Source organism: Oscarella lobularis, chromosome 8, assembly GCF_947507565.1.
Source record: "Oscarella lobularis chromosome 8, ooOscLobu1.1, whole genome shotgun sequence".
NCBI lineage: Eukaryota > Metazoa > Porifera > Homoscleromorpha > Homosclerophorida > Oscarellidae > Oscarella > Oscarella lobularis.
Window position 1 is genome coordinate 765,265 of NC_089182.1, and position 26,351 is coordinate 791,615.

General features: G+C 48.1%; 9 protein-coding genes across 10 annotated transcripts; 6 read left to right on the forward strand and 3 right to left on the reverse strand.

Annotated features, from left to right (window-relative positions):
• The first annotated feature begins 1,107 nt into the window (after window positions 1-1,107).
• On the forward strand, window positions 1,108-2,891 carry LOC136189804 (synaptic vesicle membrane protein VAT-1 homolog). The gene is made up of 10 exons (XM_065977823.1): window positions 1,108-1,235; window positions 1,293-1,422; window positions 1,476-1,691; window positions 1,771-1,842; window positions 1,908-1,984; window positions 2,039-2,142; window positions 2,194-2,246; window positions 2,300-2,482; window positions 2,540-2,650; window positions 2,705-2,891. Exons 1-10 carry the CDS (start codon window positions 1,117-1,119, stop codon window positions 2,789-2,791), a joined length of 1,152 nt encoding a protein of 383 aa, XP_065833895.1. The 5' UTR covers window positions 1,108-1,116; the 3' UTR covers window positions 2,792-2,891.
• Window positions 2,833-4,592, reverse strand: LOC136189799 (G protein pathway suppressor 2-like). The gene is made up of 6 exons (XM_065977818.1): window positions 4,456-4,592; window positions 4,244-4,404; window positions 4,127-4,198; window positions 4,022-4,065; window positions 3,173-3,965; window positions 2,833-3,119 (listed from the first exon to the last, which is right to left on the reverse strand). The coding sequence occupies exons 1-6, from the start codon at window positions 4,547-4,549 to the stop codon at window positions 2,985-2,987; spliced, it is 1,299 nt and encodes a 432-aa protein (XP_065833890.1). The 5' UTR covers window positions 4,550-4,592; the 3' UTR covers window positions 2,833-2,984.
• Window positions 4,588-12,736, forward strand: LOC136189785 (disco-interacting protein 2 homolog C-like). The gene is made up of 39 exons (XM_065977795.1): window positions 4,588-4,778; window positions 4,832-4,897; window positions 5,008-5,112; window positions 5,274-5,510; window positions 5,887-6,111; window positions 6,164-6,216; window positions 6,271-6,331; window positions 6,390-6,460; window positions 6,802-6,925; window positions 6,988-7,193; window positions 7,252-7,378; window positions 7,486-7,589; window positions 7,644-7,746; window positions 7,798-7,862; window positions 7,920-8,013; window positions 8,076-8,198; window positions 8,255-8,369; window positions 8,423-8,562; window positions 8,609-8,745; window positions 8,800-8,880; window positions 8,939-9,066; window positions 9,129-9,213; window positions 9,279-9,329; window positions 9,380-9,427; window positions 9,483-9,574; window positions 9,629-9,666; window positions 9,718-9,911; window positions 9,964-10,087; window positions 10,152-10,495; window positions 10,553-10,683; window positions 11,009-11,100; window positions 11,153-11,229; window positions 11,279-11,446; window positions 11,503-11,564; window positions 11,620-11,677; window positions 11,730-11,804; window positions 11,854-12,028; window positions 12,083-12,206; window positions 12,274-12,736. Exons 1-39 carry the CDS (start codon window positions 4,709-4,711, stop codon window positions 12,524-12,526), a joined length of 4,626 nt encoding a protein of 1,541 aa, XP_065833867.1. The 5' UTR covers window positions 4,588-4,708; the 3' UTR covers window positions 12,527-12,736.
• A 546-nt stretch (window positions 12,737-13,282) lies between these two features.
• Window positions 13,283-13,899, reverse strand: LOC136189809 (tRNA-specific adenosine deaminase 2-like). Its single transcript, XM_065977830.1, has one exon. The coding sequence runs from the start codon at window positions 13,884-13,886 to the stop codon at window positions 13,386-13,388; it is 501 nt and encodes a 166-aa protein (XP_065833902.1). The 5' UTR covers window positions 13,887-13,899; the 3' UTR covers window positions 13,283-13,385.
• Window positions 13,900-13,958: 59 nt separating this feature from the next.
• On the forward strand, window positions 13,959-15,599 carry LOC136189803 (D-serine dehydratase-like). The gene is made up of 7 exons (XM_065977822.1): window positions 13,959-14,167; window positions 14,223-14,509; window positions 14,586-14,769; window positions 14,819-14,940; window positions 14,995-15,181; window positions 15,240-15,345; window positions 15,402-15,599. Exons 1-7 carry the CDS (start codon window positions 13,962-13,964, stop codon window positions 15,489-15,491), a joined length of 1,182 nt encoding a protein of 393 aa, XP_065833894.1. The 5' UTR covers window positions 13,959-13,961; the 3' UTR covers window positions 15,492-15,599.
• Window positions 15,600-16,413: 814 nt separating this feature from the next.
• On the forward strand, window positions 16,414-18,729 carry LOC136189798 (endoplasmic reticulum resident protein 44-like). 2 transcript variants are annotated; one of them, XM_065977816.1, is made up of 17 exons: window positions 16,414-16,463; window positions 16,522-16,603; window positions 16,652-16,691; window positions 16,747-16,816; window positions 16,914-16,953; window positions 17,002-17,066; window positions 17,120-17,146; window positions 17,199-17,282; window positions 17,336-17,404; window positions 17,456-17,502; window positions 17,557-17,617; window positions 17,669-17,779; window positions 17,835-17,946; window positions 18,003-18,076; window positions 18,126-18,193; window positions 18,247-18,337; window positions 18,401-18,729. In XM_065977816.1, the coding sequence occupies exons 1-17, from the start codon at window positions 16,437-16,439 to the stop codon at window positions 18,635-18,637; spliced, it is 1,305 nt and encodes a 434-aa protein (XP_065833888.1). In that variant the 5' UTR covers window positions 16,414-16,436; the 3' UTR covers window positions 18,638-18,729. The 2 variants fall into 2 exon arrangements, with proteins under 2 accessions (XP_065833888.1, XP_065833887.1); XM_065977815.1 differs by having other exon boundaries at window positions 17,199-17,288; window positions 18,401-18,727.
• LOC136189789 (probable beta-galactosidase 2) lies at window positions 18,651-21,170 on the reverse strand. Its single transcript, XM_065977799.1, has 4 exons — window positions 20,812-21,170; window positions 19,287-20,752; window positions 18,916-19,227; window positions 18,651-18,863 (listed from the first exon to the last, which is right to left on the reverse strand). The coding sequence occupies exons 1-4, from the start codon at window positions 21,143-21,145 to the stop codon at window positions 18,771-18,773; spliced, it is 2,205 nt and encodes a 734-aa protein (XP_065833871.1). The 5' UTR covers window positions 21,146-21,170; the 3' UTR covers window positions 18,651-18,770.
• On the forward strand, window positions 20,888-22,612 carry LOC136189797 (2-phosphoxylose phosphatase 1-like). The gene is made up of 2 exons (XM_065977814.1): window positions 20,888-22,132; window positions 22,186-22,612. The coding sequence occupies exons 1-2, from the start codon at window positions 21,200-21,202 to the stop codon at window positions 22,579-22,581; spliced, it is 1,329 nt and encodes a 442-aa protein (XP_065833886.1). The 5' UTR covers window positions 20,888-21,199; the 3' UTR covers window positions 22,582-22,612.
• Window positions 22,613-22,830: 218 nt separating this feature from the next.
• Window positions 22,831-26,329, forward strand: LOC136189792 (amyloid beta A4 precursor protein-binding family B member 1-interacting protein-like). The gene is made up of 16 exons (XM_065977805.1): window positions 22,831-23,043; window positions 23,122-23,302; window positions 23,689-23,757; window positions 23,818-23,854; window positions 23,919-24,262; window positions 24,335-24,400; window positions 24,457-24,694; window positions 24,744-24,865; window positions 24,926-25,009; window positions 25,068-25,205; window positions 25,257-25,367; window positions 25,420-25,521; window positions 25,573-25,743; window positions 25,802-25,829; window positions 25,894-25,988; window positions 26,041-26,329. The coding sequence occupies exons 1-16, from the start codon at window positions 22,904-22,906 to the stop codon at window positions 26,167-26,169; spliced, it is 2,055 nt and encodes a 684-aa protein (XP_065833877.1). The 5' UTR covers window positions 22,831-22,903; the 3' UTR covers window positions 26,170-26,329.
• Window positions 26,330-26,351: the final 22 nt, after the last annotated feature.

Consider the following 26,351-nt stretch of genomic DNA (forward strand, 5'->3'; position numbering starts at 1 on the left):
GCTGTCGCTAGCATCCTTCTCAGGGGCGCTGCCTCGATATGCGACGTTGTCACGGTTAAGGGCTCGTTTTTAGATCATTAGGAAGCTTCCAGCCTTGCCCTTCCTCTATTTCTATTCGGTGCTAAATTAGTGCAGTATGTTGATCTTGTTTGCGCCGCAACTTGCGGTTTCGGTGTGATAGACGCAGGAAGCAAGGGGCCACGCAGTGGCTTACCTAGCGGTTACGAAATGCTGTACTGACATCCCTGCTGACTTTTTAAATTTCCCTTTACATCCCTATGGATTCTAGTTCGGTGCATAAATGAGAGGCAACAGGCTGTAAAAGTCAGTTCATGAAGAATCACAGCAGTCAAGTCAATCAGCATTCATTATGTGGAGAATTCTGTTCGTCGCCCTTCTTTTCGTCGTCTTCACCGCGTCTTGCACTCACGACCATCAGTCTGCGCTCAGTTCCTGTTTGTCGAACGCGTCCTCAGATTACTACATCGTCAACCGTACAAAGGCAGCAGATCGAGTATTGAGAGGTAGAGATCCTCCCGTCACAAGACACGCAAAGGCAGAGGCGTCCAAGTATCGACGGTATGGCTCTTGCTCGGGTGACGGAGAAAACAAACGAAGTCATGGAGGCTATATATTCTGCGACTACAATCAAAATAGGCATCCTTCGCGTATTGATATGGTGACCTGTTTGTCAGCGACAGAGCAAATCATGGGCTTCCAAATCTGCAACAAGGTAGACTTCAAAGAAATTAGATTGGTCGACAAAAAGACTCGAACGCACGAGTTCGAGAAAATCACAACGAATGGAGTATTGAAGGAAATCAACACAAACGTTCCAATGATATTTAGGACCCCAGAGTCAAATCTGTATCATTTTGAAGATCAAAAAATATCCGTTGGTTGCGAATGCAATTTCAAAGATTCCTTGCCTCTCGGTTTACGACGAAAAATAGTGGAAACTATCCACATCAAGAGGACTTCTTAAGTTACTTTTTTTTTGAATTCTCAAGACTCTATTTATATTACTGTCGTACTCTTTCTATATGTTACAAATAAAACGTCATTGCATTAAAAAAAGGGCGCGGCTTTCATCGAAAGCCCGGTTATTGCACGAGAATGGAAACGAGTCGAGCAATCGTTCTAACCGGCTTCGGCAGCTACGATAAACTACGAGTCCAAGAGGTCCCCGTGAACGCTCCGAAGGACGACCAAGTGCGAGTCAAGGTCGAGGCATGGTAAGGACAAAGAGAAAAAAAAAGAAATTTTACGCAAAGCGTCACCCCGTCGCGCAGCGGGCTCAATTTCGCCGATCTCATGATGCGTCAGGGTATCTACAAATACTCTAGCAAGCCACCATGCGTTCAGGGCATGGAATGCGCTGGAATCGTGGAAGCAATCGGCGACCACGTGACCAACCTAAAGGCACGGTCAACGCGTTTCCCATTCACCAACTCGCGCATAATCGTCGATTTCAGGTCGGTCAGCGAGTCATATGCGCGACGGGACGCGGCGCGTGGTCGGAGCACGTCGTCGCGTCGGCATCGCACGTCGTGCCCATGCCGGACGGCATGTCTTTCGAAGAGGGGGCAGCGATTCCCGTGAATTACGGAACGGCGTATCTCATGCTGTTTCGGTGCGCTCACTTGAAAGAGGGCCAAAGCGTGCTCATACACATGGCCGCCGGAGGCGTGGTAAGCGGGCTGTCCATAACGTCAAAGAAAAAAAATCGTGGGAGAGGAGACTGGTTTTTTTTTTCTTCTCCTTTTCAAGGGCATCGCTGCGACTCAGCTTGCCAAATCGGTTCCCAATGTGACTCTGTTTGGAACCGCATCTGCTTCGAAGGCAAATAAATAATCCTAAGTTGGGTGTTTTTAGTTCCTCTTCACTATGATGGTTCTTCTTTGCAGCATGCTGTTATTAAAGAATATGGCATTGATTATCCTATTGACTACCGTACTACTGACTATGAAGTTGAAGTCAGAAAGTAATGAAAATGTTGTAATTTTTTTAGTCGTTTTGCATCTGCTCTTTTGCGTAGAATATCTCCGGATGGAGTGGACATTGTTCTCGATCCCCTTGCAGGGAAGGATTTCAAGAAGGGCTTCAATCTTTTGCGCCCGCTTGGAGTTACAGTGCTATTCGGTACAAAAGGATTTCTATATTTTGTATCTATGATATCTCTCGCGCGTACAGGAGCTGCTAATCTATTGCAAGAGAACAAGGGCTACTTTAATCTAGCCAAGCAAGTAATAAAAGAATAGATTCATCTCTCTAAGTTCTTTAGGTATTGTCTGTGCAGTGGTTTCAGACGACCAGTTTCGATCCATTTCAGTTGATGGAGAAAAACAGAACGGTGTCCGGATTTCTACTGAGCACCCTCACCACGCATCCAGACACTACGCACGCAATGAAGGAGCTTGTGAGGCTCTACAACGAGGGAGTCGTCAAGCCACGCGTCGACTCGGTTTTCTCGTTCGAAGAAGTAGAGCCAGAAGACGTCGTGGGGGAGATGACGTCAATTTTTATTAACTAATTTTAGATTGGCGAGGCTCAGAAGAGAATGCACGATCGATTGAACGTCGGCAAGATTATTCTCGTTCCGCGAAAGACGAAGACGGAACCGTCTGCGGATGCGGATGCGAAAACGGACGTCAGTGATGGGTGGGGAGTCTAGTGATGTCATGCTTTGAATATGCATCGACAGGAGAAGCCAGTTGAAGACGGGGAGAAGTCTAACGATGGTGCCACCGAAAATGAAACTAAGGAGGAAGCAACCGCTGCAGCAGAGTAGCTAGAGCGCGCCAACGAAGCCAACGCTGACGAGTGAATTACTACGCTAGTAGTTACAGTTTTTTGTGTTAGAAGCTGAATATATTTGTTATCTACATTCAGTTAGATTTAGTTGCTACGCATGCCCTTCCTAATCAACGTGAGACTACTTAGAGAAACGCTTTTTAATGAACTATTCTTTTTTTTTTCCAGTTTCATCGGTAGAAGTCTTGTTGCCACTGGTGGCCAAACTGATGCTGTTGCTGCTGTTGTTGACCAAGATACATGGGCAATTGTTCATGATTTTCAGTCCAGTGACTCTGAGGCATGACGTGACCAGGAAACGCGGCCTTCATTTCAGAAACAAAAATGAATTTCAATAAGGGATTCCCTCTGAACTTACAGCTGATTGGGGCGGCGGCGGCATGTCCAGGGGAAGATTTATGAGAGACGGAGGTGGCTCATTGCCAGGCGGCGGATGGAGAAGTGGAAAGTGCTGCATAACCATTCTGTTTGGCTGCACAAAAGGGTTTATTAATTGAGGTGGAGCGTGCTCCAAGCCAACACCGTGAATATCCGTGGGGGGATGGTGATGATGGTGGTGGGAATGATGATATGTCGGAAGAAAGCCACCTTCGTTATGAAACGTTGGCAAGCTATAAACCTGGTTGAAGCCCTGATGATAAACGGGCGGCGGTGGAGGCAAACGCGTCGTTTGCGGCGGTGGCGGCGGCGGTGGCGGCGGTGGAGGAGGAGGCAAACGCGTCGTTTGCGGCGGTGGCAGCGGCGGCGGCGGCGGTGGCGGCTGAGGCGGCGGAAGAGGTGGAAGCGGAGCAGAAGGTAAAACAGGTTGAAACGCAGATGGATGAGACGGGCTGGCTTGCGGCGATATATCCATTGTAACGGCGTGATGCTGTTCAAACGACGGCGCTCGCCGAGCGAGAGGAGGAAGCGGAAGAGGAAGCGGAGGGGGGCTTCTTAGTTGGGGTCGTCTTCGATAATGGGAATAGAGGTCAATGTCTTCGGGTGAGGGGCTTCTTGCCGCTGCAGCATCAGCTGCAAACTCAGAGGTTGCGGAAGGACGCGATGAAAGGATTGCGAGCGGAGGCGGCGTTTTGGGTCCTACTTGGAATTCGACTGGTGCTTTCTCCTGTTGATCTGCACTTTCGACGGATAATTGTCGATCGGGTAAAGTTCTAAAGATTCCAAAAGGAAATGAAAAGGTCAAATGAAGTGAAGGGATTCCTGTGACCTGGATTCCTCTTCCTGGCGCTTCTTCTCGTCTTCGTGCAACACCTATACACACACGACACACAACGCATAGTATACACGCTGACCCCGCCCCTAACTACTATGCCTTTTTCAGTTGAAGAAATAGCTGGTGTTTTTGCCCTTGCAGACCCTCTAAACGCTCCTTCAGCGTCCCTATCTGAATTGAATAAGTATAATAGTCAAGTATTAGTTTATGTTCTACTTCTTCTTTTATTTGTTCTATCTTTGCTCTACGAACTTCGACTTTGGAACGTTTCGAGGCCGGAGCCTCTTTCTCGTCCTTTTTAGCAGTTTCGTCTTTTTCGACGTGCTCCTCTTTCTTCTTGGAGGTCTTTTCTTTCTCCTGAGCTCTGTTTTCTATCTCTAAATGCGAGACAAATGACGAAATTGTTGACTTCCAAACGTTTCGCTCACCGCGCTTTGCTTTTTCTCGTTCTTGCAATACGAGCAGACGCAGTGCAGCTTTCTGCCGTTCAGTCAACGGCTTATTTTCGGCCAAAATAACCATTTTCACGGTGGTATCCGGGATGCGATGTACAGCTGTCGCGTTAGCGTACGGTAAACGTCACCACACAAGGAGACAAGGCGTTCTTCCTTTTGGAAGAAAGACTTTTTTCTTTTTGGCCTCGCTTTGTCAAAGAACCGCAGCGCGCCTTTCGAATAGATCATGGACTACCTAAACGTGCCGCCTCAAGTCCGCGAAAAGCTTGCCGAGCTCGAACAAGAGCTCGTCGAAGGCAAGAACGCCCAACAACACCCGCAAACCTCGCGCAAACGCCCTAAAATCCAGGCGACATCACCGAAAAAGGCTACGAAAAGAAGAAAGCGAAACTCCTCGCACCGTACACGAGCGCAGGTCCGGTAAACGTTCTCGCCAAGCGAAATCGCGAAAATCGCATCGAAACCGTTCGCGCGGCGCCCGACAAGAAAAACCTCGCTCCATTCGTTTTCCTTCGACTCTCGCAGGTGGAATGTCGCCTTCGAGCTCGAGCAACAGCGTCGAAACGCTCGCTTCGTCTCTTTCGGGCCGTCTGTCGCCCACGCGAACGCCCGATCACTTGCCTCGAACGGGTACGAGACGTTACGTCACGCGTAAAAGAAAAACCAGTCGCGATTGTCGAAAGAATGCGACGAAACGCGATCATCGTCGTCCGTCGTCTACGTCTCTCTCTTCCTCTCTTTTTTTCCCCCTCCCCCGCGCTCGTTTTGTTTTGACGCGCCTTTCGCTTTAGCGTCGGGTCGAATCGAATTGGTCAAAGACGCGTTGAGTCGACGAAAGCCGAACGAAGTTCAAATGCTTCCGATGCCGTCGAAACGGACGTCGCGCGCCGATTTCGGCGGCGGCGGCGGCGGCGGCGGCGGCGGCGACGCGACGGCGGCGACGCGGGGTCCCGGTGGGAGTCCCGGCGTTCGAAGCGGCGGGGGCGCATGGGCCGGACGATCGCCGCCGACGGGACAGGGAAACGGCGGTGAGGGACGACAGAGGAGGAGGGGCGGGTTGTTGTTTGAGTTGTTGGGGTGTCTGGTTGCGTTTTTGTAAGGGAAGGGGTCCTCATGGGTGGGTGGATGGGTGGGGTGAATTCGATCTTGTCGTTCTCTGTGGGAGGAAGAGTCTTTTTGGTTGGGGGCAAGAGGTGTTGCTGAATTCCATTCGACGTTATGAGATTAGGTTCTGTACCCTCCTCTAACAGACCTTGGAGCAGAGAAACGTTTTTCCTGAAGTATAGGAGAGGCATGATATTCTATGTTTCAATTCTTTTGATTAATACCTGCATCCAAGTGTCCTGCAATGACCCAGATCTTAACTAATAACTAATTCTTCTCCTCTGTTTCTCTTTTGCTCAGGGAGGTTCTTTCAGCAGAGATTGGAGCCTAGTCACCAGCAAGAGGTCGCTGCCGCTGCCGCAGCGGCGGCGGCAGCAAGTGCAACGTCACAGCAGCACTACCAGCAGCAACAGCAACAGCAGCAACAGCAACAGCAGAGTGATAGGCAGCCTGCTGCCAAGGTAGGAAAGTCTTTCTCGTCCGTGAGAGTGAAGCGAAACAGCGAAGAAGAAACTGCCATTCAAGGTTCGCGCAACGGAGCTTCTCAGATCACGTCGTTTAACGTTCTCTCTTTTAGCCGGACAAGGCAAAGTGTCTGCGAAAATCCAACAGCTGTTGAATACACTGAAAGTAGAAGAGAAGCCGTTTTTTGCTTTATTGACTATCATAGCTATGTTCTCGTAGCGACCAAAGAAGAAAAAGAAAAACAAAGAAGACTACTACACCGACGATTCAGTGGAACCAGGTGCTTATCTACCTCTTTTTCAATTAACTAATATCGCTCTATACTTTTGGTTTCTCAGTTCCGGAAGATCCTCATGCTCCTAAGCCAATTGGCCCAGTCATCGAACCAGCTGCAGGTGAAACGTTTCAGGTGAGTGCATTGGATTCTAGCTATCTTGATTGGCCGTTGAGACGTTCTGTAACCCCTCGCTGTCTTTTCTAAAAGTCTTTGGTTATCTCTTTTTTTTCTGCTGAAGTCATTCATAGTCTTAGGCGCACCTCTAATGTGAATTGAGCCGCTATAGAGACTAGACACGAATATATCAAGAGTAATTTAAATGTGGATTGTCACTGTGATGAATCCGTTACAAATCATATGCATGTATCCATGTTCACATTAATTAATTGGACCAGCTGTCAATTGGACCAATGACAGCTGGTCATGTTAGTATCTCACTGGGCCCTTTTAATTTGATTGATTTTTTGGTGCAGGTTGATGGAAATATGCCTCGAAACATTGAAGCTGCTATTGCTCGTCTCGGATCTGTCAGCCAGAAAGCGCCGTGCATCAGCACAGTCGATATGCACGGAAAGATGCAAGTGTCTCTCACATACGGTATCAAATGAGGACTTCTCGTCAACGAAGAGTCGCTAAAGTAAACGGTTTACGTTTCGTAGGAAAATTGAGCAGTCGCTCGCAAAAGGTGTGCTATTCGTTGCTGAACAAAGTGGGCGGAACAAAAGCGGATCCGGGCGTGAAACAAGGCGACAGAGTCGCTCTTGTTTATGCGGCGAGCGAAGCCGGTGGCCTGTGCGCCGGCTTCTTTGGCTGCCTCTTCGCCGGCGTCGTTCCCGTGGCAATCGATTCGCCAACGTCCAAAGAGGTGACTTACAACAGGAAGCAATGAATGTCAATCCCTCTACGTGTATTATTCTGCAAAGGATACGAACATACAGCAAATTGGTTTCCTGTTGGGAAGCCTTGGAATTACCGTCGCCCTGACAAACGAGGCCACAATGAAGCTTCTTCCCAAGGACGAGTCGTCGAAGGATATAGTTCAATTTAAAGGTGCGAATTAATAGTATTATTTTATGAATGGTTTAATCAAAATCTTTTTTGACTATTGAAACGGCACCAAGACCAGTAGTAAATGAATATGCATCGTTCTCTTTCAGGTTGGCCCAAGCTGACTTGGTTCATGACGGAGAACTTGCCTCGTCCCAGCAAGGATTGGTCGCCGCCTCCTCGGCCACAGCCGGAGGCAGCTGCATACATCGAGGTTGTGCTCGTCGCTTTTCTTTTTTTTGTTCACCTAAACGGGTCTCGTTTATAGTACGTGGAGAACAAAGACGGTTCCATGATGGGCGTCGCCGTCACTCGTTACAGCCTGTTGAACCACTGTAGAATGCTCTCAGCCTCCTGTGGCTTTAGAGAAGGTTCTGATGATTGTTTTAGCTAAGAGCGTTCTTATAAACCTTTATTTATAGGTAATGCGATTGTCTGCACTGTGAATCATTACAGAGAAGTTGGCCTGTGGTATGGGATACTCACTGTGAGTTATAACCTACAATTGTTTTTGGTGATGAAAGTGGAGATGTCTTTTCCTAAGGCGGTCTATGCGGGCTTGCACGCCATTTTCGTTCCGTCGCCGGTTGTCGCTGCTCAGCCCATTGCCTGGATACACATGATCACGAGAAACAAAGGCAGGAGTAGATCGATTTATAGTCCTCTTTTAATTAAAAAAACGCCGGCTGTGTTTTCGTAGCTGTTGCTGCCGTGGTGAATTCGAGAGCTTTAGCTATGGCGAGCACGCGGCCGGGAAAGGAATTCAAGGACTGCAGTTTTGCCAGCGTGCGACTGATGCTGATTGCCGATGGTGCAAGTCCATGTGAGAAGCGAGGAATTGCGAGAGAGCGACCACAATCCTTTTCTTGCTTCTCTCAGGGTCTTTGCACGCGTGCGATACGTTCTTGGATGTATTCAAGACGAAGGGCGTTCAAAAGGAGATCATGTGTCCTTGCGCATCGTCGTCCGAAACGTTAACAATTGGAATGAGACGGTATTGCATTTACTATATATATCTTGAAGTAATGCTTGAATGTATTTTCATAGACCCGGTTTGCCTGGCTCTACTGCCACCGGACGCGGCATCATGTCCATTACCGGTCTCAGCTACGGTGTTGTCCGAGTCGAAGACGAAAATTCAATGTCATCGCTAACTCTACAGGACTGTGGCACGGTTTTGCCAGGCGGTATGCCGCATCTTCTCCCTCTGATCTCTCGCAATTTTCTTTGCAGCCAAAGTGGCTGTTGTGAAGTTGGACGGGCAGCCCTATCTTTGCCAGACGGATGAAGTGGGCGAGCTGTGCGTCTGCGCTCCCTATTGCGGATCTGGATATTGGGGTCTTTCTGGGAAGACAACGACGACGTTCAGAGTCCGTCACATTGATTTCCTTTTCGCGTTGAATCGACGTTTTTTCGTCTCTTAGGTTCAACCGCTTAGACCGGACGGAATGCCACACTCGCAGGGCTACTACGTTCGCACGGGCTTGCTTGGATTTCTCGGCCCGGTGAGATGGTTTCTGTTTTTTTTATGACGCGTGTTGTGCTGAACGGTTCTGAGTGCAGGGCGGCTTGATTTTCGTGTGTGGGCGCTTGGACGGATTGCTCAAAGTGGCTGGAAGAAGGCACAATACGGACGATCTGATTGCCACCGTTTTGGCCGTGGAACCGCACCGATTTGTCTACAGACAAAGGTACGCGGTTGCGGTTGTGCATCTACTACTGGACCAATTAATTAATTTTCCGCTGGCCTTAGAATTGCAATCTTTTCCGTCGACGTCTGGCATGAAGAGAGGATTGTTGTTGTAGCGGAACAGAGACCGGGCTGCAGCGAAGAGGAGGTTGGATATTGCTCATTCCTAACGACTTTTTTCACTAGTAATCGTCTTCTCTTCCTCAACGTCAGGCTTTCCAGTGGATGAGCAGCGTACTGCCAGCAGTTGAAACCATTCACAACGTAAAAGGCATTTTATGTTAGAAAGTTATAGACTAAAATCCCTGTTTTAGCTCCATCTTTACGCTCTCGTTTTGCTTGGACCAAACTCAATGCCTCTCGTAAAATTATCCAGGAGAGCTCAACAGTAATATTATTCGTGGTTTCTCTTGACAGAATCATCATAAAATTCCGAACGTCCTCGAATGTAAGCAGCGCTTCACCGACGGTTCTCTCCACCCAGTCAACTTGCTCATGTCTCCACACCAGTAAGTCGATACATTGATCACCGTGCAGATGAGCATACGCGGAAACTTCTTTAGGTGCATTACCAATCTACCTCAACCCAAATCACGGGAGAGTAAGTCGTTGCTCTAGTCAACTCATTTTTTTGACGAGGTGTCCATTTCAGCCGTTTCTGCTGCCGCTCAATTAATGGGAGACCTCGTGACCGGCCAAAAGCCGGCCATCACCGACGGAAAACGGCTCGAACCGATGGCAGACGATCGCGACGGAGCGGGAAAATTTCAATTTCTATCCGAAGTCTTGAAATGGCGAGCTCAGACGAATCCCGATCATCAGCTGTTTTCTCTCCTAAACGAAAAGGTAAAGGTGCCGTCGGCTTGCTTTAGGAAAAAAATCTTGAAACTGTTTCCAGGGCGGAGTAGCGAGATCGATGACGTGCAGTCAACTTCTGAAGCGATCCGAACGAATTGGTGCGAGTGTCATGGAAAAGGCCGGTCTATCGACGGGAGATCACGTCGCCCTGCTTTTCTATCCAGGTCAGATACCTATTACGATTTTTTATTTTATTTTCGAGTTGTTTTTCTTTTTTTTGTTGTCTAGGAATTGAATTGATTGTTTCGTTCTACGGTTGTCTCATTACCGGTTTGATTCCGGTCACGATTCGTCCTCCAAATCAGTCCAACATCGCTTCGACGTTGCCGACGTTGAAGATGATATTGGACGTGAGCAAAGCGCGCGCCATTCTCACCACGCACGCCGTCACGAAATTGCTCAAAACGAAAGAGGCGGCGTCGACGATCGATCTCAAAGGATTGCCGCCGCTCGTGGAGACGGACGACGTGCCGAAGAGAAAATTGGATCGACTCTATCGCGCGCCGACGCCGGAGATGATGGCGTACGTCGATTTTAGCGTTTCGACGACTGGAGTTCTTTCAGGAGTAAAGGTAGAGGATATATTGTCTTTGTGGGGAAAGGTAGAGTACGTGTTTTTTTTGCTTTAGATGTCGCATTTGTCTGCTACGAACGTGTGTCGCTCGTTGAAAATGGCTAATGAATTGTATCCCAGTCGGACCGTCTGCCTCTGTCTTGATCCGTACAGTGGGCTTGGATTTGTGCTGTGGGTTCTGTCCAGGTTAGTCGACGTTCCGCGGTCTTCTTTCCCTTTCTTCCACACACCCTATATGCGATCTGAAGAGTTTTCTCAAAGAGCCCTAACAACTACCCTTTGAATAGGAATCCTCATAATTTTGTATTGATTTGGAAGCTATAGAGCAGGATCCTTCCTTCCTTCCTTCCTTTATTAAGCGGGAATATTTTTTCTTACGTAGCTTCTCATTGCCTTTTGTCACTCTTTAGACCGGTACTAGTTTCTATCTTATTCCTTCCTTCCTTCCGTCCGTCCGTCCGTCATTCTTCCTTTTGCGGATTGACTAACACGTTTATCCTTATCCTATTAGCGTCTATTCGGGTCACCACAGCATTCTCGTTCCTCCATCCGAGCTGGAAAACAATCCCACTCTCTGGTTATCGGCAGTGAGCAATCACAAAGGTGAACTCGTCATCGCGACCATTCCTCACCGGATCTAGTATATTCGTTTTAGTGAGAGACACGTATTGCTCCTATTCCGTCATGAATCTCTGCACTCAAGAACTCGGTGGCCAGACGGAAGCTCTACGAGTAAAATTGCGGGAGGAAAGGGGTCCCCTATTTTACTTTTGACGTCTAGACGAAAATCAATTTGTCGTGCGTGCGTACGTGCGTCGTCGTCGCCGAAGAACGTCCGCGCGTCATACTCACGTCGGCCTTCTCCGCGCTCTTCGCTCCGCTTGGTCTTTCCAATCGTGCAGTGAGCACGTCGTTTGGATGTCGAGTGAACGTCGCTATATGCGCACAGGTGAACCAACACCATTCGAATGATGAACTAGATAAGACAATGGGTTTTTTTTGTAGGGATCGACTCAACCGGAGCCCGTTTCCGTGTTTGTTGACAGTAGAGCTTTGCGAGTTGACAGGTACGATACGTTCAGTAGTGCACGAAGCTCTCGAAAATTAATTTTAAAACCGAAGGGTTTCCCTCGTTGAAAAAGGAAGTCCCCACAGTCTCTGCCTCTTGGAATGCGGCAAGGTGATACGAAAACGTCTTTTCGTCAATAGCACAACATCGCTCGTCTTTTTAGATTTTGCCCGGCATCAGATTGGCAGTTGTTGAGCCGGACAGAAAGCAGCAGTGTCACAGTACCGAGCTAGGAGAGGTAGGCGTCGCATCTGAGTCTCTTGTCTATTTCTCAGAACCATGTAAAGATTTGGGTTGGTGGTACGCACAACGGCAGCGGATATTTCGGGCTCGCGCCAAATGTCAGCGATTCTCTAACGGCGGAGCACTTCCGAGTGCAATTGCCTGGAGGATCGTCGCTCTACGGTCGGACTGGGTATTTGGGCTTTTTGAAGCAGGCCGAAAAACCAGCTCCGGACGGAAGTAGGTTCCATTTTTTAAAAAAATGAAGGATCGAACGATTTTCTGCATTCTAAGGCTCGCTTGACTCCCTCTTCATCGTTGGGTCTCTCGACGAGGCGTTGACCCTGAGAGAAATGCGATATTATCCTATTGACATTGAGACAACGGTCGTTCGCTGTCACAAGGCCGTCTGTGGTTGGTAAGTGCACTGAAACGCTAGGCTTACTTATACGTGTCAGTTTTTAATCCTTTCTCCTGTACGCTAGCGCTGTTTTTACCTGGTCTAAACTCCTCGTCGTCGTCGTCGAATTGGCGGCCGAAGAGAGCGAGGCTCTCGACGTCGTCCCCGTTGTTACTTCGGCCGTTTTGGAGGAGCAACAGTTGATTGTTGGCATTGTCGTGGTCGTCGATCCCGGCGTCATTCCCATCAATTCGCGCGGCGAGCGGCAGCGCATGCACCTTCGCGACGGCTTTCTGGCCGACGAGCTCGATCCCATCTACGTAGCTTATAACATGTGATTGATTCTGATGTGATAGCGCCGCTTTTTCACGCTTTCTCGACGCGTAAGGTAGCCGCGTATTTGCTATGAAATAACGTTGATTTTGCATGTAGCTAGGAATTTTGCATGCTTGATAATTGGGGTGAGTGTGTCAGTGAGAGTATTGCACGCGGAATGTAGGACTGGTTCAGGAAAGAATACATTGTCTGTACAAAAAACGTGGCCTGAAATGTTCCTACTACCCGTAAACGAATCATATTGAAGTACTGTAACTTTGCCTTTTAGATAAATGGAACTGCGCAAAGTGTAAGATTTCGCCTGTTCTATCTCATTGATATGCACTCAGTCGGCGTGCCAATCTTCTCAACAGGTCGAGTGCTATGGCAGCGGGAAACAGCAGCGTCTCTTTCGTTCTCGAATTTGTTGTCCAGTATCACACTTGGGTACTTCAACTCGCTCAAAGGCATTTTGACATCGGAGCGACTCTCGAAGCATCGGCCAAAGCGTTCGTTTCCAATGCATATCAAACGGATATAGACCGGAATCAGAGACGGGCATTCCTGCAAACTTTCCTGGGAAACGCCATGAGCGAAGCGACAAAGAAGCTCAACAGACCCCTTTGGATATATGTCTTGAGAATGACTCGAAAGGAAAAGGAAAGACTGTCGGAGGTAATGTATGACATATGCGTCAAGCGTGGTGTCAACTACCTTAGCTACGACGTGGGGAGATTGTCGCAGAAAGAGGGTAGAGCGCTGCTACTGACCATAATGACACGTCTGGGAATCAAAATAAAGATGTACTAATTGCCAAAATAAAAATTAACATTCACTGCTAAAGAATTAATTAATTAATTAATCCGAGTTAGAAAAAAACAATCAAGCTTTCTTCTTTCGCTTCGGCTCCGGCGCATGAGGATTTTCGCTGTCGTAGAACGCCTTGAGAAGGCTCACAGCGCGCTCGGCCATTTCTCCGCCGCGGCACTCGAGCGGAGGAAGACTGGCGCGAGATTTGGTGACGTACGGCGTCGTGTGCACGTCCATAACCGAGCCGCAGCCGCCAAATCGCTCATTCGCGCATCCGTATACGATTCTGCGTAGGCCGACAGTGCGCAGCGCTGCGGAACACATTATGCACGGTTCGACGGTGACGAAAAGGACGGATTTCTCGAGAACAGTCTGGCGCTGGATGCTATTTCTATCGCACCACCTGTAGAGAGCGTCAAGAGCGACTAGTTCAGCGTGTCTGGTCGCGTTTTTCGTCACATTCACTTCGTTGCTGCCTTGCGCTATTTCTTTTCCTTCGAATTCGATGATGCATCCAACAGGTACCTCACTCCGTTCTTGGGACTCTCGTGCCACCGCTAACGCTCTCTCCATGCCTCGAAAATTGAACCACGGATTATAGAGATTGAACGACTCTTTGCTTCAGGCCCGGATTTTCAACCCGTATAAATGGCTCGCCCTCTCCATAGATGTTCTCTCGCAGCGCTTCCGTGGACGCGAGACGAATCGTTCACTCCGCGACATGTTTCGTCTCTGCAAACTCCCGCATTTCTCGTCGACCTTCCGACTCTAAAGCTAAACTGCCAGACGATGATCGAGCGCTGCACTCGAGCGGGAGTCAATTTACGTCCCCACATGAAAACGGCGAAGACCTGGTGCACCAAACGCATAGCATAACCCGAATAGGATCAACTGTAATCGTCTATGCAGGGAGGCCGGCTTCTACATGACAAACGAAACGAGGCGCCGCATAACGGTCTCGACGGTCGGCGAAGCGTCGTTTTTCGCCGAAGGCGGCTTCGACGACATTCTCCTCGCTTTTCCCATGACGAAGAACAAGCTGAAACCCGTTGCCGAGCTCATGCAGCAACTCGAGCAAGTCCACATCGTCGTCGATAGCAAGGAGGCGGTGAAGGCAATCAAGGACTTTGACGGAAAGCTACCGGTTGGTCGCAAGTGGTCCGTTCTCGTCATTGTCGACGTCGGATATGGAAGACGTACGGTAGACTCTCAGTGATATTTTTCAATGGAATTCCTTAGATGCAACGGTGTTTGATTGATGTTCTGCTTTAGTTGGCGTTCCTATAGCTGATAGTGCGGGCATTCTGGAGTTGATACGAGATATGGTGGACTGCGAGAATATTCAATTTTCCGGACTGTATACTCACACCGGACAAGCGTATGACGCTCGTGAAAGCGGTCAAGTGCAAAAGCTTTTGTCGCAAACCGTGGAGTCAATATCTGACTTGGCTAAAACGTCTCTACAGCGTAACTCAACACGCACAAGAAATTACGATTTTCTTTAGAATTCGAGCCAGTGGTATTGATTGTCCAATCGTTAGTATTGGATCAACACCAACGTGCTCAGTAGCGAAAAACGATCTTGGTGCTGTGACGGAAATTCACCCAGGAAACTACATCTTTTATGGTAGAGCCAAGCTTATATTTTTATGTTAGTGTACTGTATCATCTTTGTGTTCAGACTGGGAGCAAAGGCTAATTGGCTCTTGCACTGAGTCCGAGATTGCGTGTACCGTTCAAGTCACTGTAATGAGTCACTATCCGAGCAAAGGGCACATGGTGATAGACTCGGGTTGGACTGGAATGAGCCTGGACAAAGACAAAAACGAAACCGGATTTGGAGCAGTTGTACGAGAAACAGATTTAGAGTGAGATATAATTAGCCAAGATGTCTTTATTTTTTTTACGTTGTTATGGCTTGTTTAGACTCTTTTCTATGTCTCAAGAGGTGGGAAAAGTCAGATCAAAGTCAGGCTCTTTGAACTACGAGAAGTATCCTATAGGAAGCTCGCTGTGGCTATATCCCTATCATGTAAGTCTCTTTTGGGTCAGGTTGGGATTGCTACTAACTCTCACGTTTTGCTATAGTCTTGTGCGACGGCCTATCATCATCCTAGTTATTTTATTTGTGATGGTGAGATGGTTATTGATGAATGGATTCCTCACAGAGGATGGTAGTGAGAGCAGAGTGTTCGCGTTAGGTTCATTGTAGACAAACTGTCCCGTAAACGAATTTTTGGCACTAGTTTAGTGTCAAGTGTTACTCTCTATAAATTGACAACTCTAGAGCGGGGGTTCTTAGGCCGGCTTTGTCGAGTGGATACTTCGTATTGGTTTGCAAAATAGTCCGTCACACTGTTCTAGCGGGTTCGAATCCCGCAGTCTCCACTGACGCCATCCGGCCTTTTTTTTCTCGGTTCAAAATTTTGCTATTGAGCAAGAGCCGTGGGTATAAATAGATACCGCTGCCATTGGAGTAACCAGGCCGGCTCAGTTGAGTGGATACTTCGATTCAAATAGTCTCTCACTGTTTTCAGCGGGTTCAAATCCCGCAGTCTCCACTGACGCCATCCGGCCTTTTTTATATTTTTCGGTTTAGAGTCGACGCACAGATACTAGAGGTCGGCGTCTTGCAGTTTTCGAAGAGCAAAAGAGTCCCTCCATTTTTCCAGACACACCAGTACAAATACGAAACGCCATCACGAGATTCGTAAGGCCGGCTTAGTCGAGTGGATACTTCGTTTCACAAAACAGTTTTGGGTACTGCTTTCAAGTGGGTTCAAATCCCACAGTTTCCACTGACGCCATCCGGCCTTTTTATTTTTTCAGCCTTTTTGTTTTTTCGTATAAATTCTATATGATTAGCAAATGTACTTCGGGGGGGGAAAAGCGATGCACATACAGTAGATTCGGACCATGGACCTTGCTCTCTCGAGGCGTTCGGTTGTAAATATGAAAAGGTCCTCATGCTTACGCTAAAAGATATGGCGCATCTAATCTGGCGCATCTAGACCAGCGCATCTGGTTGTTTGTATATTTAATTAATCAATATACATTTTGCTCATTAGCGCACACCTGCGTACGCCTGCGCATACAGCTGCAACAACACGTCTGGAAGCTTCCATGGGTTCTCCTCCACTACTGACGCTGGTACGACATTCACCGATGCCACCACATATTTCTCCAATGCGAGACGGCACTCTTTCAGATCCAAATTGCGCTTTTATGGTCGTCGAACGTCGACGCCGAAGCGGAGCAGATCGGATCAGCGGACTACGGAACCCTAGTCGGTACGCAGAGAGTCGCTACTCTCGTCTATCGCTTCCAACTGTGTCTAGAGCCAAAAGAATTTGCCTTCCTAAACTTTTACGCCGATTGGTGAGTGACTTTCGCGCCGAGTTCCGCTGGACAATTTTTTCGACGGGGTTTCTAGGTGCCGTTTCAGTCAGATGCTCAAGCCAATGTGGGACGAAATGGCGAATCAGATCAAAACCACCTATTCGGTGCAGAAACGCGATTTTTTACGCAGAGGGTGCCCCAAAGAATGTGAAACGGGCACCCGAAGCTCCCAATCGAAAGTTCTAATTTTCAATTTTTTAGGATAGGGTTTTGATTGGGAAAGTCGACTGTGATCGAGAATGTAAGCTGAACGCGAGTTTTTCAAATTTCCTAATTCCTGCTTCTATAGCTGCTCTGGCTCAGAAATTTAATGTGAACAAGTATCCCACGATGAAACTCGTTAGAAACGGAAGAGTACGTTGCCAACAGAACTCACACGTCAAGATTCAATATTAAACGTTTTCTAGATTATTCGAAAAGAATACAGGGGCCAAGTGAGTGGACTAGACTAACGTCTTTAGAAAGACACTCTACTATTTATAATAGCGATCCGTTGAAGCATTGGTCAGCTTTGTTAACGAACAGATGAAAGAACCGCTGGAGAAACTTGAATCAATGAAAGACTTATTGGTAAAGGTGAGAGTCGATGGAAAATAGTAGACGGTAGAGAAACGTTCCTCTAGGCGAAGAAAAGGTCTGTAGTTGGATACTTTGAAAGCGAGGAGAGTGAAAACTACAGGCTCTTTAAACAGGTATAGAATATTTGATAATGAAGAGAATGACCACGAGATGCGTGCACATAGATTTCTTCCGAGCTGAGAGATCATTGCACCTTTTTCGTTGGTTCAGGGTGAGACGCATAGAAGCAACTACTACTATACTAATAATAGCAATTAACTGTCAGAGAGACTTTTATTGATCAAAGGCTAGCCGGTCAGGATACGATTGTCTTTAAAGATACAGGGGTTTGGCTAGAGATAGACCGAGTTTTGAATGAGGCACGTTCATTTTTTTAGTCTGATGACGTTGTCTATACTTCCGAATTGGGCAACGCTGATTTGTTGCGCGAGTGGGCGCTGTCTAATTGCATTCCTCTCGTACGAGAAATAACGTTCGAGAACGGAGAAGTTAGTACTTTAGGGCCCGTTTTTCTTCTAGTTGATCTTCTTGTGACGTAATTAGGAATTGACCGAGGAGGGCCTGCCTTTTTTGATTTTATTCCATGATCCCAACGACATTGCTTCGTTGAAATTATTTAAGGAGACGGTGGCACGAGAGTTGTCCCGCGAAAAAAGTATTGATTGATTGATTATAAACATTTGTATTACAGCATTAGGAGTTTCTTTCTAGATACGGTTAATTTTATTACGGCTGATGGTTATAAGTTTAGTCACCCTCTTGGGCACTTGGGAAAAACAAGCAAGGTTTACTGCAATGATTGTAGTTTTCCTCATTTTTTCAAAATGCTATTAGGATTTGCCCTTGTTGGCTATTGACAGTTTTCGGCACATGTATATCTTTCCTAACTTTGAAGACATTAAGTGAGCTGCGTTGAATGGAAGTCTGTCTTTTTTTCTCTACTTCTGTTTTCAAGGCAACCTGGACGTCTTATTCAATTTGTTGAGGATCTGAAATCTGGCAAATTGCACCGAGAATTTCATCACGGACCTGACCCAGTTCAAGAAGTAAGCATAATAATTGTAAATTCACTGTCAACTCAAACTACATAACTGTACATTCTTTTGTAGCAACCCAAAGAGGTGGAAGCAAAGCCAGATGATACTCCAGCTCCATCCAATGATGCAGCCGAGGGAGAACCCGTACAGAGAAAGCCGCAGCCAATTGAAGCAGATCATGCTGGAAGTGGCAGCGGAGCGGCACGGGCGAAGCGATCCGACGGGTCGCCGCCCGAGAGCGCGTTTAATAAAATCTTGCCTAGTAGTAATCGCTATACTCTGTTGGGTAGGCGGCACGACGAGCTTTAGCGCGTGCCACGTGTTAGACTTTTGGGTTGATCAAGAGCTGAGGAGGTACAAAGGTAAGCGTTTGCGTAATAAAAAAAACATGAAAAAGAGCAAGCGGGCAAATCGCAGCAAAAAGTTTCAGCCGGCTAAAAAATCAATCAAGGATAGGGTGAGATGTCAATTCGACGACTTTGATAGCATTGATGTCGACAATGCCTTCTTCTTCCAACAGAATTACTGTATTGAACTAGAAAAAAAACCGAAGTCACAAGCAAAGGAGAATGCACCGAACCTCTTACCCCGTAAGTGTTCATCCATTCACTGCCAATGTGATAGAGATGCTGCGTGGGCTTACCGCACGAACCCTCCCTGTATCGCATGTAAGGACTTCGACCGCACGGTTCCTTGCACTCGCCCGGCAATAGCCAGTATCGTCCGAGCGCGTACCCGTTCACCCAGGCAAAGCCCTTCGTCGCGCCGCTCAAATCCAACGCATAGGACGTGTTGTCACTGTCGCCAGCGCGTCGATTCGATTTTGAAATATTAACGGCGGTCTTGAGCCAAGTGACGGGACGCCCAATAGCATCCTGAGTCAAATTCTTCCAATCAACCTAAAATCAAAGCAGAAGATAAGGTACGCCTTATAGGCGACGTCTCTTTCTCTATATACCGTATTTCCCAAGTAGGTGAATATTTGCTGAGCTTCGCCAGTCAGCATCCAGGTCATATTCCAGCCGTTGGAAACGATTTCCGTGCCAGCCAACTTGATGCTATCCGTCGCGAGACCTTTCTTAAACGTCTCCATACCGCGACCGCCGTTCGCGAGACCCAAACTTGACACCAAGATGTTCAACACGTGAGAACCGGCGTTGAGAGAGCCGACGTCGAGCGATCGACTCACCCACCCGGAAACCGTCAACTTCCCATCAATAAAAACATAAACGACTTGATCGCCGGGAGTGCTGCCCAAATCCAACGTAGCATTGGCGACAGCCGCTTTGACGTCGACCTCGGTATTATACCAGCAAAGCTCGGTTTGACCTCGAGTAAGGAGTAGCATCTCAACGGGAGTCTCGTTCTCCTTTGTATAAGTCCCATTGCCAACCGTCTCGCCATACCAAACCCACGGCTCCGCTTTAATTTCCACCTGCTTTGGAGACTCGTAATCGTCGTCGTTCACGTCGGACGTATTGAATTCGCTGAAGCCGTACTCGTCGACGAGAATCACCGTCTGCGGCGGAATCTTCAACGAACTGTCCCTATACTTCACTGCGACCGTCTCCGAACCGTTATAATTCGAAACGAACGCAAACGACTTTCCGTACTCGTGCACTTCGACGCCGGGTGCGAGTTTCTTGGCGACGGGCGGATCGTTCTCGAGCAAATCGCTCTCGTATCGCTTCAAGACGCCGAACAGTTTCTGAAGAAACGTGTAGCGCGGATCGTGCACGTGACCCCACGAGTCGACCATCACGTCCGGAGCGTACGCCGTTACGACGTCACGACCGGCGAGTCCCGTCGCGCCCCACGGCGTCTGATCGTACTCGACGCTTCGACCGAAATTATTCCCGCCGTGGAACATGTAGAAGTTGTGATACGTTCCGCCGTAGGCGAACCAGCGAGCGATTCCGTACGCGATGTCGGCGGAATTGCGAACGCGTTGCGCGATGCCCCACTCGTCGAACCAGCCCTGGTCTTCGGTCCACATGAGCGGCTGTTTGGGATGCTCTTTCTTTTGGTCGGACATCCAGCCGGGCGACGGCTGATTGGGATTCTTGTCGAACGTGTCTTGCCAGAATCCGTTGATCGTGCACAGTGCTGAGCCGGCGCACACGCCGTGGCACATGTTCCAGGGGACGCCCGTTTTGAGCGATTCGGCCATGTCTATTGCCCAATTGGCGTATCTTTCGCCTTGTTTTTCGTTCGGTTCGTAGCTGTATTCGTTCTCTACTTGAGCCATTATGATTGGGCCTCCGTTCGAGAAGAAGTAGGGTCGGACTCGATTCACTAAGTAGGTCATCCACGTTTGCATTTCTCTCATGAACGGTTCGTTGTAGGTGCGAAATTCGATTCCCGGGATGTCTCGCAGCCAAATGGGAAAACCGCCGTACTGATACTCGGCACATACGTAAGGACCTATAATCAATACTCGTTAATTAATTAATTAAACTACGTCACTTAGATCTTTTATATACCGATTCTAAGCGTCACGGTGAGATTGTTCGCCTGTGCTGTCTGCAAAAATCGTTCCAAGTCGCCGCGATCGTCGAACATGTAGCGACGGAATTGCGGCTCGTGGAAGTTCCAGAAGACGTAAGTTTCGATGTTGTTGAGGCCCATTGCACTGGCGAGCTTGAATAAGCGATCCCATTCGTAGCGCGACGATCTCACGTAGTGAATTCCGCCCGAAAGGATGAGTTTGCGCGTGCCGTTGATAAGCAGAGCACGAGCATCGTACGAAACGGTAGGAGACTGAGCGCTGGCCGCCGCGAGAACGACAAGCAATGTAAAGCTAGCTAGAAAAGCCATTTCTCCTCTTTGGAACAGTCACGTGCTCTTGTCCCGGATGCTAGTTTTGATTCAATGCGACGAAAGACGCGAAGAGTGATTGCTATTGGGGTGGCCGCTTTATCATGTTTCTTAGTCGTGGCGTACGTTTTTTCGGAAAGCAAGACACACTCGCTAGCCGAGAATTCGCCAAGAAACGAGAAAAGCGAGCTCGTTCGACTTCTAGAGAACCACTGCAACACGGTGAACGCCTTAGAAAACATTCATCTACCCGAATCGTCGGAGGGCATACTCCAGAATGCTGAAATTCGTCAAATTCAAGTCGTTACACGTCACGGCGATCGATCGGCGATTTTCACCACGCCCATGACCCATTCCAATCGCTTTCGGTGCCCACGCGAGTCGGACTACGCGAAAACGAGCGAATCGCCGCCTCTCAGTCCGTGCCGAGCCTCGCAGCTGACTCGAACAGGATGCGAACAGCATCGAAAATTGGGAAATTTTTTCAAGCGCGCATACGGCCTCTCAAACGAGGATTTAGAATCAAAAATGAGAATTTCGTCGACCCGATATCAGAGGACGATAAAAAGTGCCGAGTGTCTCGTCAGCGGTCTCCTAGGAGACGACTCGTTCTCCCAAAGCGAAATCCATTTGACGTCTTCTGATTGTTTCGCGACGTCCGATGATACGGATACGGGCTACTTGCAGCGATGTCCTCGACTAAATTCGATTTGGGCTCGACTGAAGTTGCAGTTGAAGTATGTAACCATGGCGACGCGATGGGACGCAATTCGACGACGCGTTGTCGACTTTGCCGGGGGACGTTCGGACTTGAGTCTGACTGCAATAGGCGATACAGTCTACACGCATTATTGCCACTTGAGAAAGTCGCTTGGCGATCCGAGCGTGACTCCATGTCTTAGCCCAGGGCACTGTTTGCTGGAGCCACTCACACTGGAAGTCGTCAAGGCTTACGACGAATGCACAACGTTTAATTATACCGAAGAGGTAGGATCGAGGAGCCAGTGCTTCAACTCTTCTTTTTTGTTTTTCTTCTTCAGGTGTCTATTCTTTTGATTCAGCCTTTGGTTTCTCAGATCGTCGCTCAAATGGAGTCGGTCGTGCTCGGCAAATCGGACATGAAATTCGTTCATTATTCCGGTCACGACGTCACGCTGATGCCGCTGCTCATTGCCTTGGGTGGCTGGAAAGGACGTCGATCGCCCTACGCGTCTCGCATTGTTTTTGAGCTGTGGCAGAAGGAGGAAGACAATGACAATTGCGAGACGTCCGAATGCCGATATCAGGTGAAAATTTTGTACAATGGTAAAGCGTTGAGTCGACGCGGTCGCGACGTGTTTTCGTTTGGGGAATTTAGAACCTGGGTCTTAGATGGCCCGCTAAGAACTGTGTCTGCGTATAGGAATGCTTGCATGACGGGTTCTTTAGAGAGATAAGGCAGCGGAAATAGATTTGCCCGTCGAAGTAGACCTCGATTTTTCAACTGACTTTCTATTAATTAATTAATTAGCTAAAACCGATGAAGTGCATTCTCGTGGGCTCTAAGGCTTCACTACAGGAACAATTCCTCGTACTGGAAGCGTTCCGCGAAAAAATGAGCATCGGAACACTCGTCACATTGACCTTTTGCGTCATTGTGTCGCATCCGGTCTTCCAGATCGCGCGCGCCGCCCCACCTCCCATAAGTTCCACAATCCGCTATATCCCCGCTATATAGCTCACAGTGTAGCGAAAGAGTAACAATAGACAAACTGTGCCATGTCAAGCAACGGCGGCGAAGAGGAGACCGATCTTGCTATCACGATCGGAGCCATCGGCCAATGGTTATCCGTCACCGATCTCGAAGATCATCTACCCACTCTTCTCGAGCACGGTTACAATTCTCTAGTGAAGTGCTGGTAAGACAAAGAGCGGATCGAAAGCGCGCGGGGGGGGCCCCCCGCTTTCACGTTCCTCATTCCCTACGCTCCAATTAGCCGAATCGACGCGAATGCGCTCGCGGCGATGGGCATCAACGATAAAACGGACGTCGAAAAGTTTCTCGACGCCGTCGCACGACTGAAGGCGAGCGGAACGATCGAGAGCGCCGAATCGATAGATCCCGATCAAGTTCTCAAGGACTTCATCGCGGATATGGAGGCGACAAAGAAACGCCAGGTGACGCGAGAGGAAATGATTCCCAAAGACCGCAATGTGGACATTGGGAAATGGAATCGCGGGGGGGCCCCTAAACCTTTTTGCATGCTAAACGAAGGGGAGGACTACTTGCTGTCCTTTTGTAAGAACGTGTTGTGGCGACGTGCTAATGGTCGCTCTCAAAGAATGCATACTTTCACTATACGAGAAACCTTCCACGAACTATTTACTCTAAACACTGACGTATTGACTGTTTCCTTATTTTTGATTCTATTCGCTAAGTAGAGCCCGTTTCACCGCACAATTGTGAGACTTGTTCTGAGAGTGTTTCTTCCCTAAAGGACATTGCCTATTGTTTGCTACATTGAATGCTGTCTATTTTTTGATGTTTCTTTTGTCTTCCTAAGGTAAAGTTCATGGAACCGCCGCAACCCCAGAATCTACTCGGCGTGAAACTGTCGGGAAAATCGAGAGAGGTAAATCAAAGGAATAGTTTATGATTAAAGCACGCCACTAATTACGTCCAATCTAACCAGGACATAATTAAGCGGATATCAGTCATGACTATGACCGGTAAGGCAACAGTGAATGCGTATCTGTGCAATTGCTCATATGTACTTATGGGGATTCGTTTTAGGAGCTCACACGGCTGAATTAGATGCTTTGCTTGAAGAGCTCTACGAGATGACTGGCAGCGGCGGCGACGAGGAGCCCGAAGCCTCGGGCGAAACTCCGGCGAAAAAGCCGAGTGTGTCCGACGTGGAATTCCTGAAATTTCTCGAAGAAATGAAAGCGGACAGCGGCGCCAACGAAGTGGCACCAATCGTTGCCACTCCGGCATCTATTCAGGCGCTGGATCAAGAGCTGTCGCAAGACGTCGAGGAAATCATTCGACAAGCAGAGGAATCAAATCCAAATAGGAGAAAGAATTCGTTGCCGCCGCCACCGCCACCTAAAGTGGTTGAACCAAAGTCACCAAAGGTGGGTAAGGGTCGATAGATTACGCGAAGTCTTAGTCAAGATGTTCGTTATTTGAGCAAAACTTTCTTGTAGGATGCTGTCAGGAAGAAGTTGGAGGTTCTCAAAGGCCAAATCGAAGACGACAAGACACTTTCATCCGTATCCTAATCAAATATTCGCATTAGACGTTCTGTAAATAAATAGTTCTTTTCTAGACGGAGAGAGACGATCGACTGAAGGAGACGAAGATTCTGATTGCCATGGAGAAGTTGAAGGACGCTCGGCAACAGAAACTCGTTGTCAAGGTGCTCTGCGAGGACGGCAGCTCGAAGATGCTCATCATCGAAGAGTCGATGACGGCGCAGGACGTTTGCGACGTCATGGCAACGAAAACGCATCGCGCCAGAGATCCCAACTATTGCATCGTGGAAAAACTCGCAGATTTAAACATAGGTAATATTTTTATAATGATTTTTTTAAAGACTTCATTATTATTTATTAGAGAGAACGTTTGAGGATCACGAGTGCGTCGTGCCTGTGCTCATGTGCTGGCCTCGCGTTCACGAGAATACGCTGTATTTTGTGAAGAAAGTGAACAAGTATCGATTGTGCACGAATCCTCAGGTAAACTAGGAAAAGAAAAGTGCGCGTGTTTTATAAGAATATTGTGATGGACTTCTTTAGGTGTATATGCCTGATTCGCATCCGTATGCTGCTCATAAGCCAACCAAGTTTTCCGATGAAGTCGTTCGCAGTATGATTATTAAGGTATGAGAGCTTTCAGTTGGGGGAGGGAAGCTACTTGTATTTCCCCCCGTGTCTCTAGGAACTCTTTATTGCTAAAAAGTTGCCTGAAATCGAAGGTCAGCTACAATACATGATCGGAATGAAGGGCAAGTGGAAGAAGCACTATTTCTCCGTTCGAAAGTCGGGCCTCTATTACAGCACCAAAGGAAAATCGACAGTAAGAGCGAATGAACAAGTTTTTAGACCCATTTTTTTAAATCTCCTACAGTCTATTTTGGATGTTGTTCGACTTCTGGAGTGGTGCGACGTGAACGTTTATTCGGGCGCAGCGTATAGGAAGAAGTTCAAAGCGCCATCGAATTGGTGTCTCACGCTAATGGTATGAACGTAGAAGTGGTTTTGGGACTGGGTTAATTTTTTTGGATGTATAGCCTACTGGAAACGTCGACGCCGTCAAGAAACACATGTGCCATCTTTGCGCCAAGTCGAAAAAGGACCTGTATATTTGGATTCATGGAATACGGCTTGCGAAAGTGCGAATGCTCAAGGGAGACATCTGAATGTTTTCTGACCTTTTTCTCTAGTACGGAGTTCAATTGTACGAAGACTTTCAGCATACGCAAGCTCTGATGCCGTGGGTGGAACTGGAAATGGGCAGCGACGACGTCGACACGAGCGCCACTGCTCATACGCCGGAAGTCCCGTCGGAGGACAGCGAAGGAGAAGCGGAGTTGACTGAACGCACCGAACCAACTGTAAGAAAGAGTTGGTCTCTTCAGTTGTTATGAGACAGTGTATACGATATTTGTTTAGAGCGAGTCGTCTGTTTCCCCTGTTTCCAGTAAGTCGTGTTCTCGTATGAAGACTCTAGTACAGAAAAATATCTGTCGTTCTTTTCTTCACAGCGGCGGAGGATGGGGAGTCAGCAAACATGGGCAGGAGCGACAGGACGCTAACGCTTCTTCAGAAACGATTTCAGCAGGCCTGGGGCTTGGGAGGGGTAAGTGTCTCGATTGAAGGCGTGCAGACAATTTTAACATATAAGGGTTTAGGGTAGCGTCAGTGATGACACGGGCGGTGTAACTTTTTCTATGGGCGACGTTGAGCCGAGGTCGCCTTCAGCTGGATCCGGGTTGGGTGTTTCGGACGAAGGAGGAATGTTTTCGGTTCGACTCAATTAGGAAGCACGTTACGCATAGTAGGTACACTGTAGTGTATTTTTCCCTTGTCTCAACTACACTGGGTTTGACCTTTTGGTTTAGCACTACGTGCATGGTGGGGACGTAGACTTTTGTTTTCTTGTTTTGATATCTCTAATCGGAATTGGGGTTTACACATGCACGTCAAGAAATTCACGAATTTC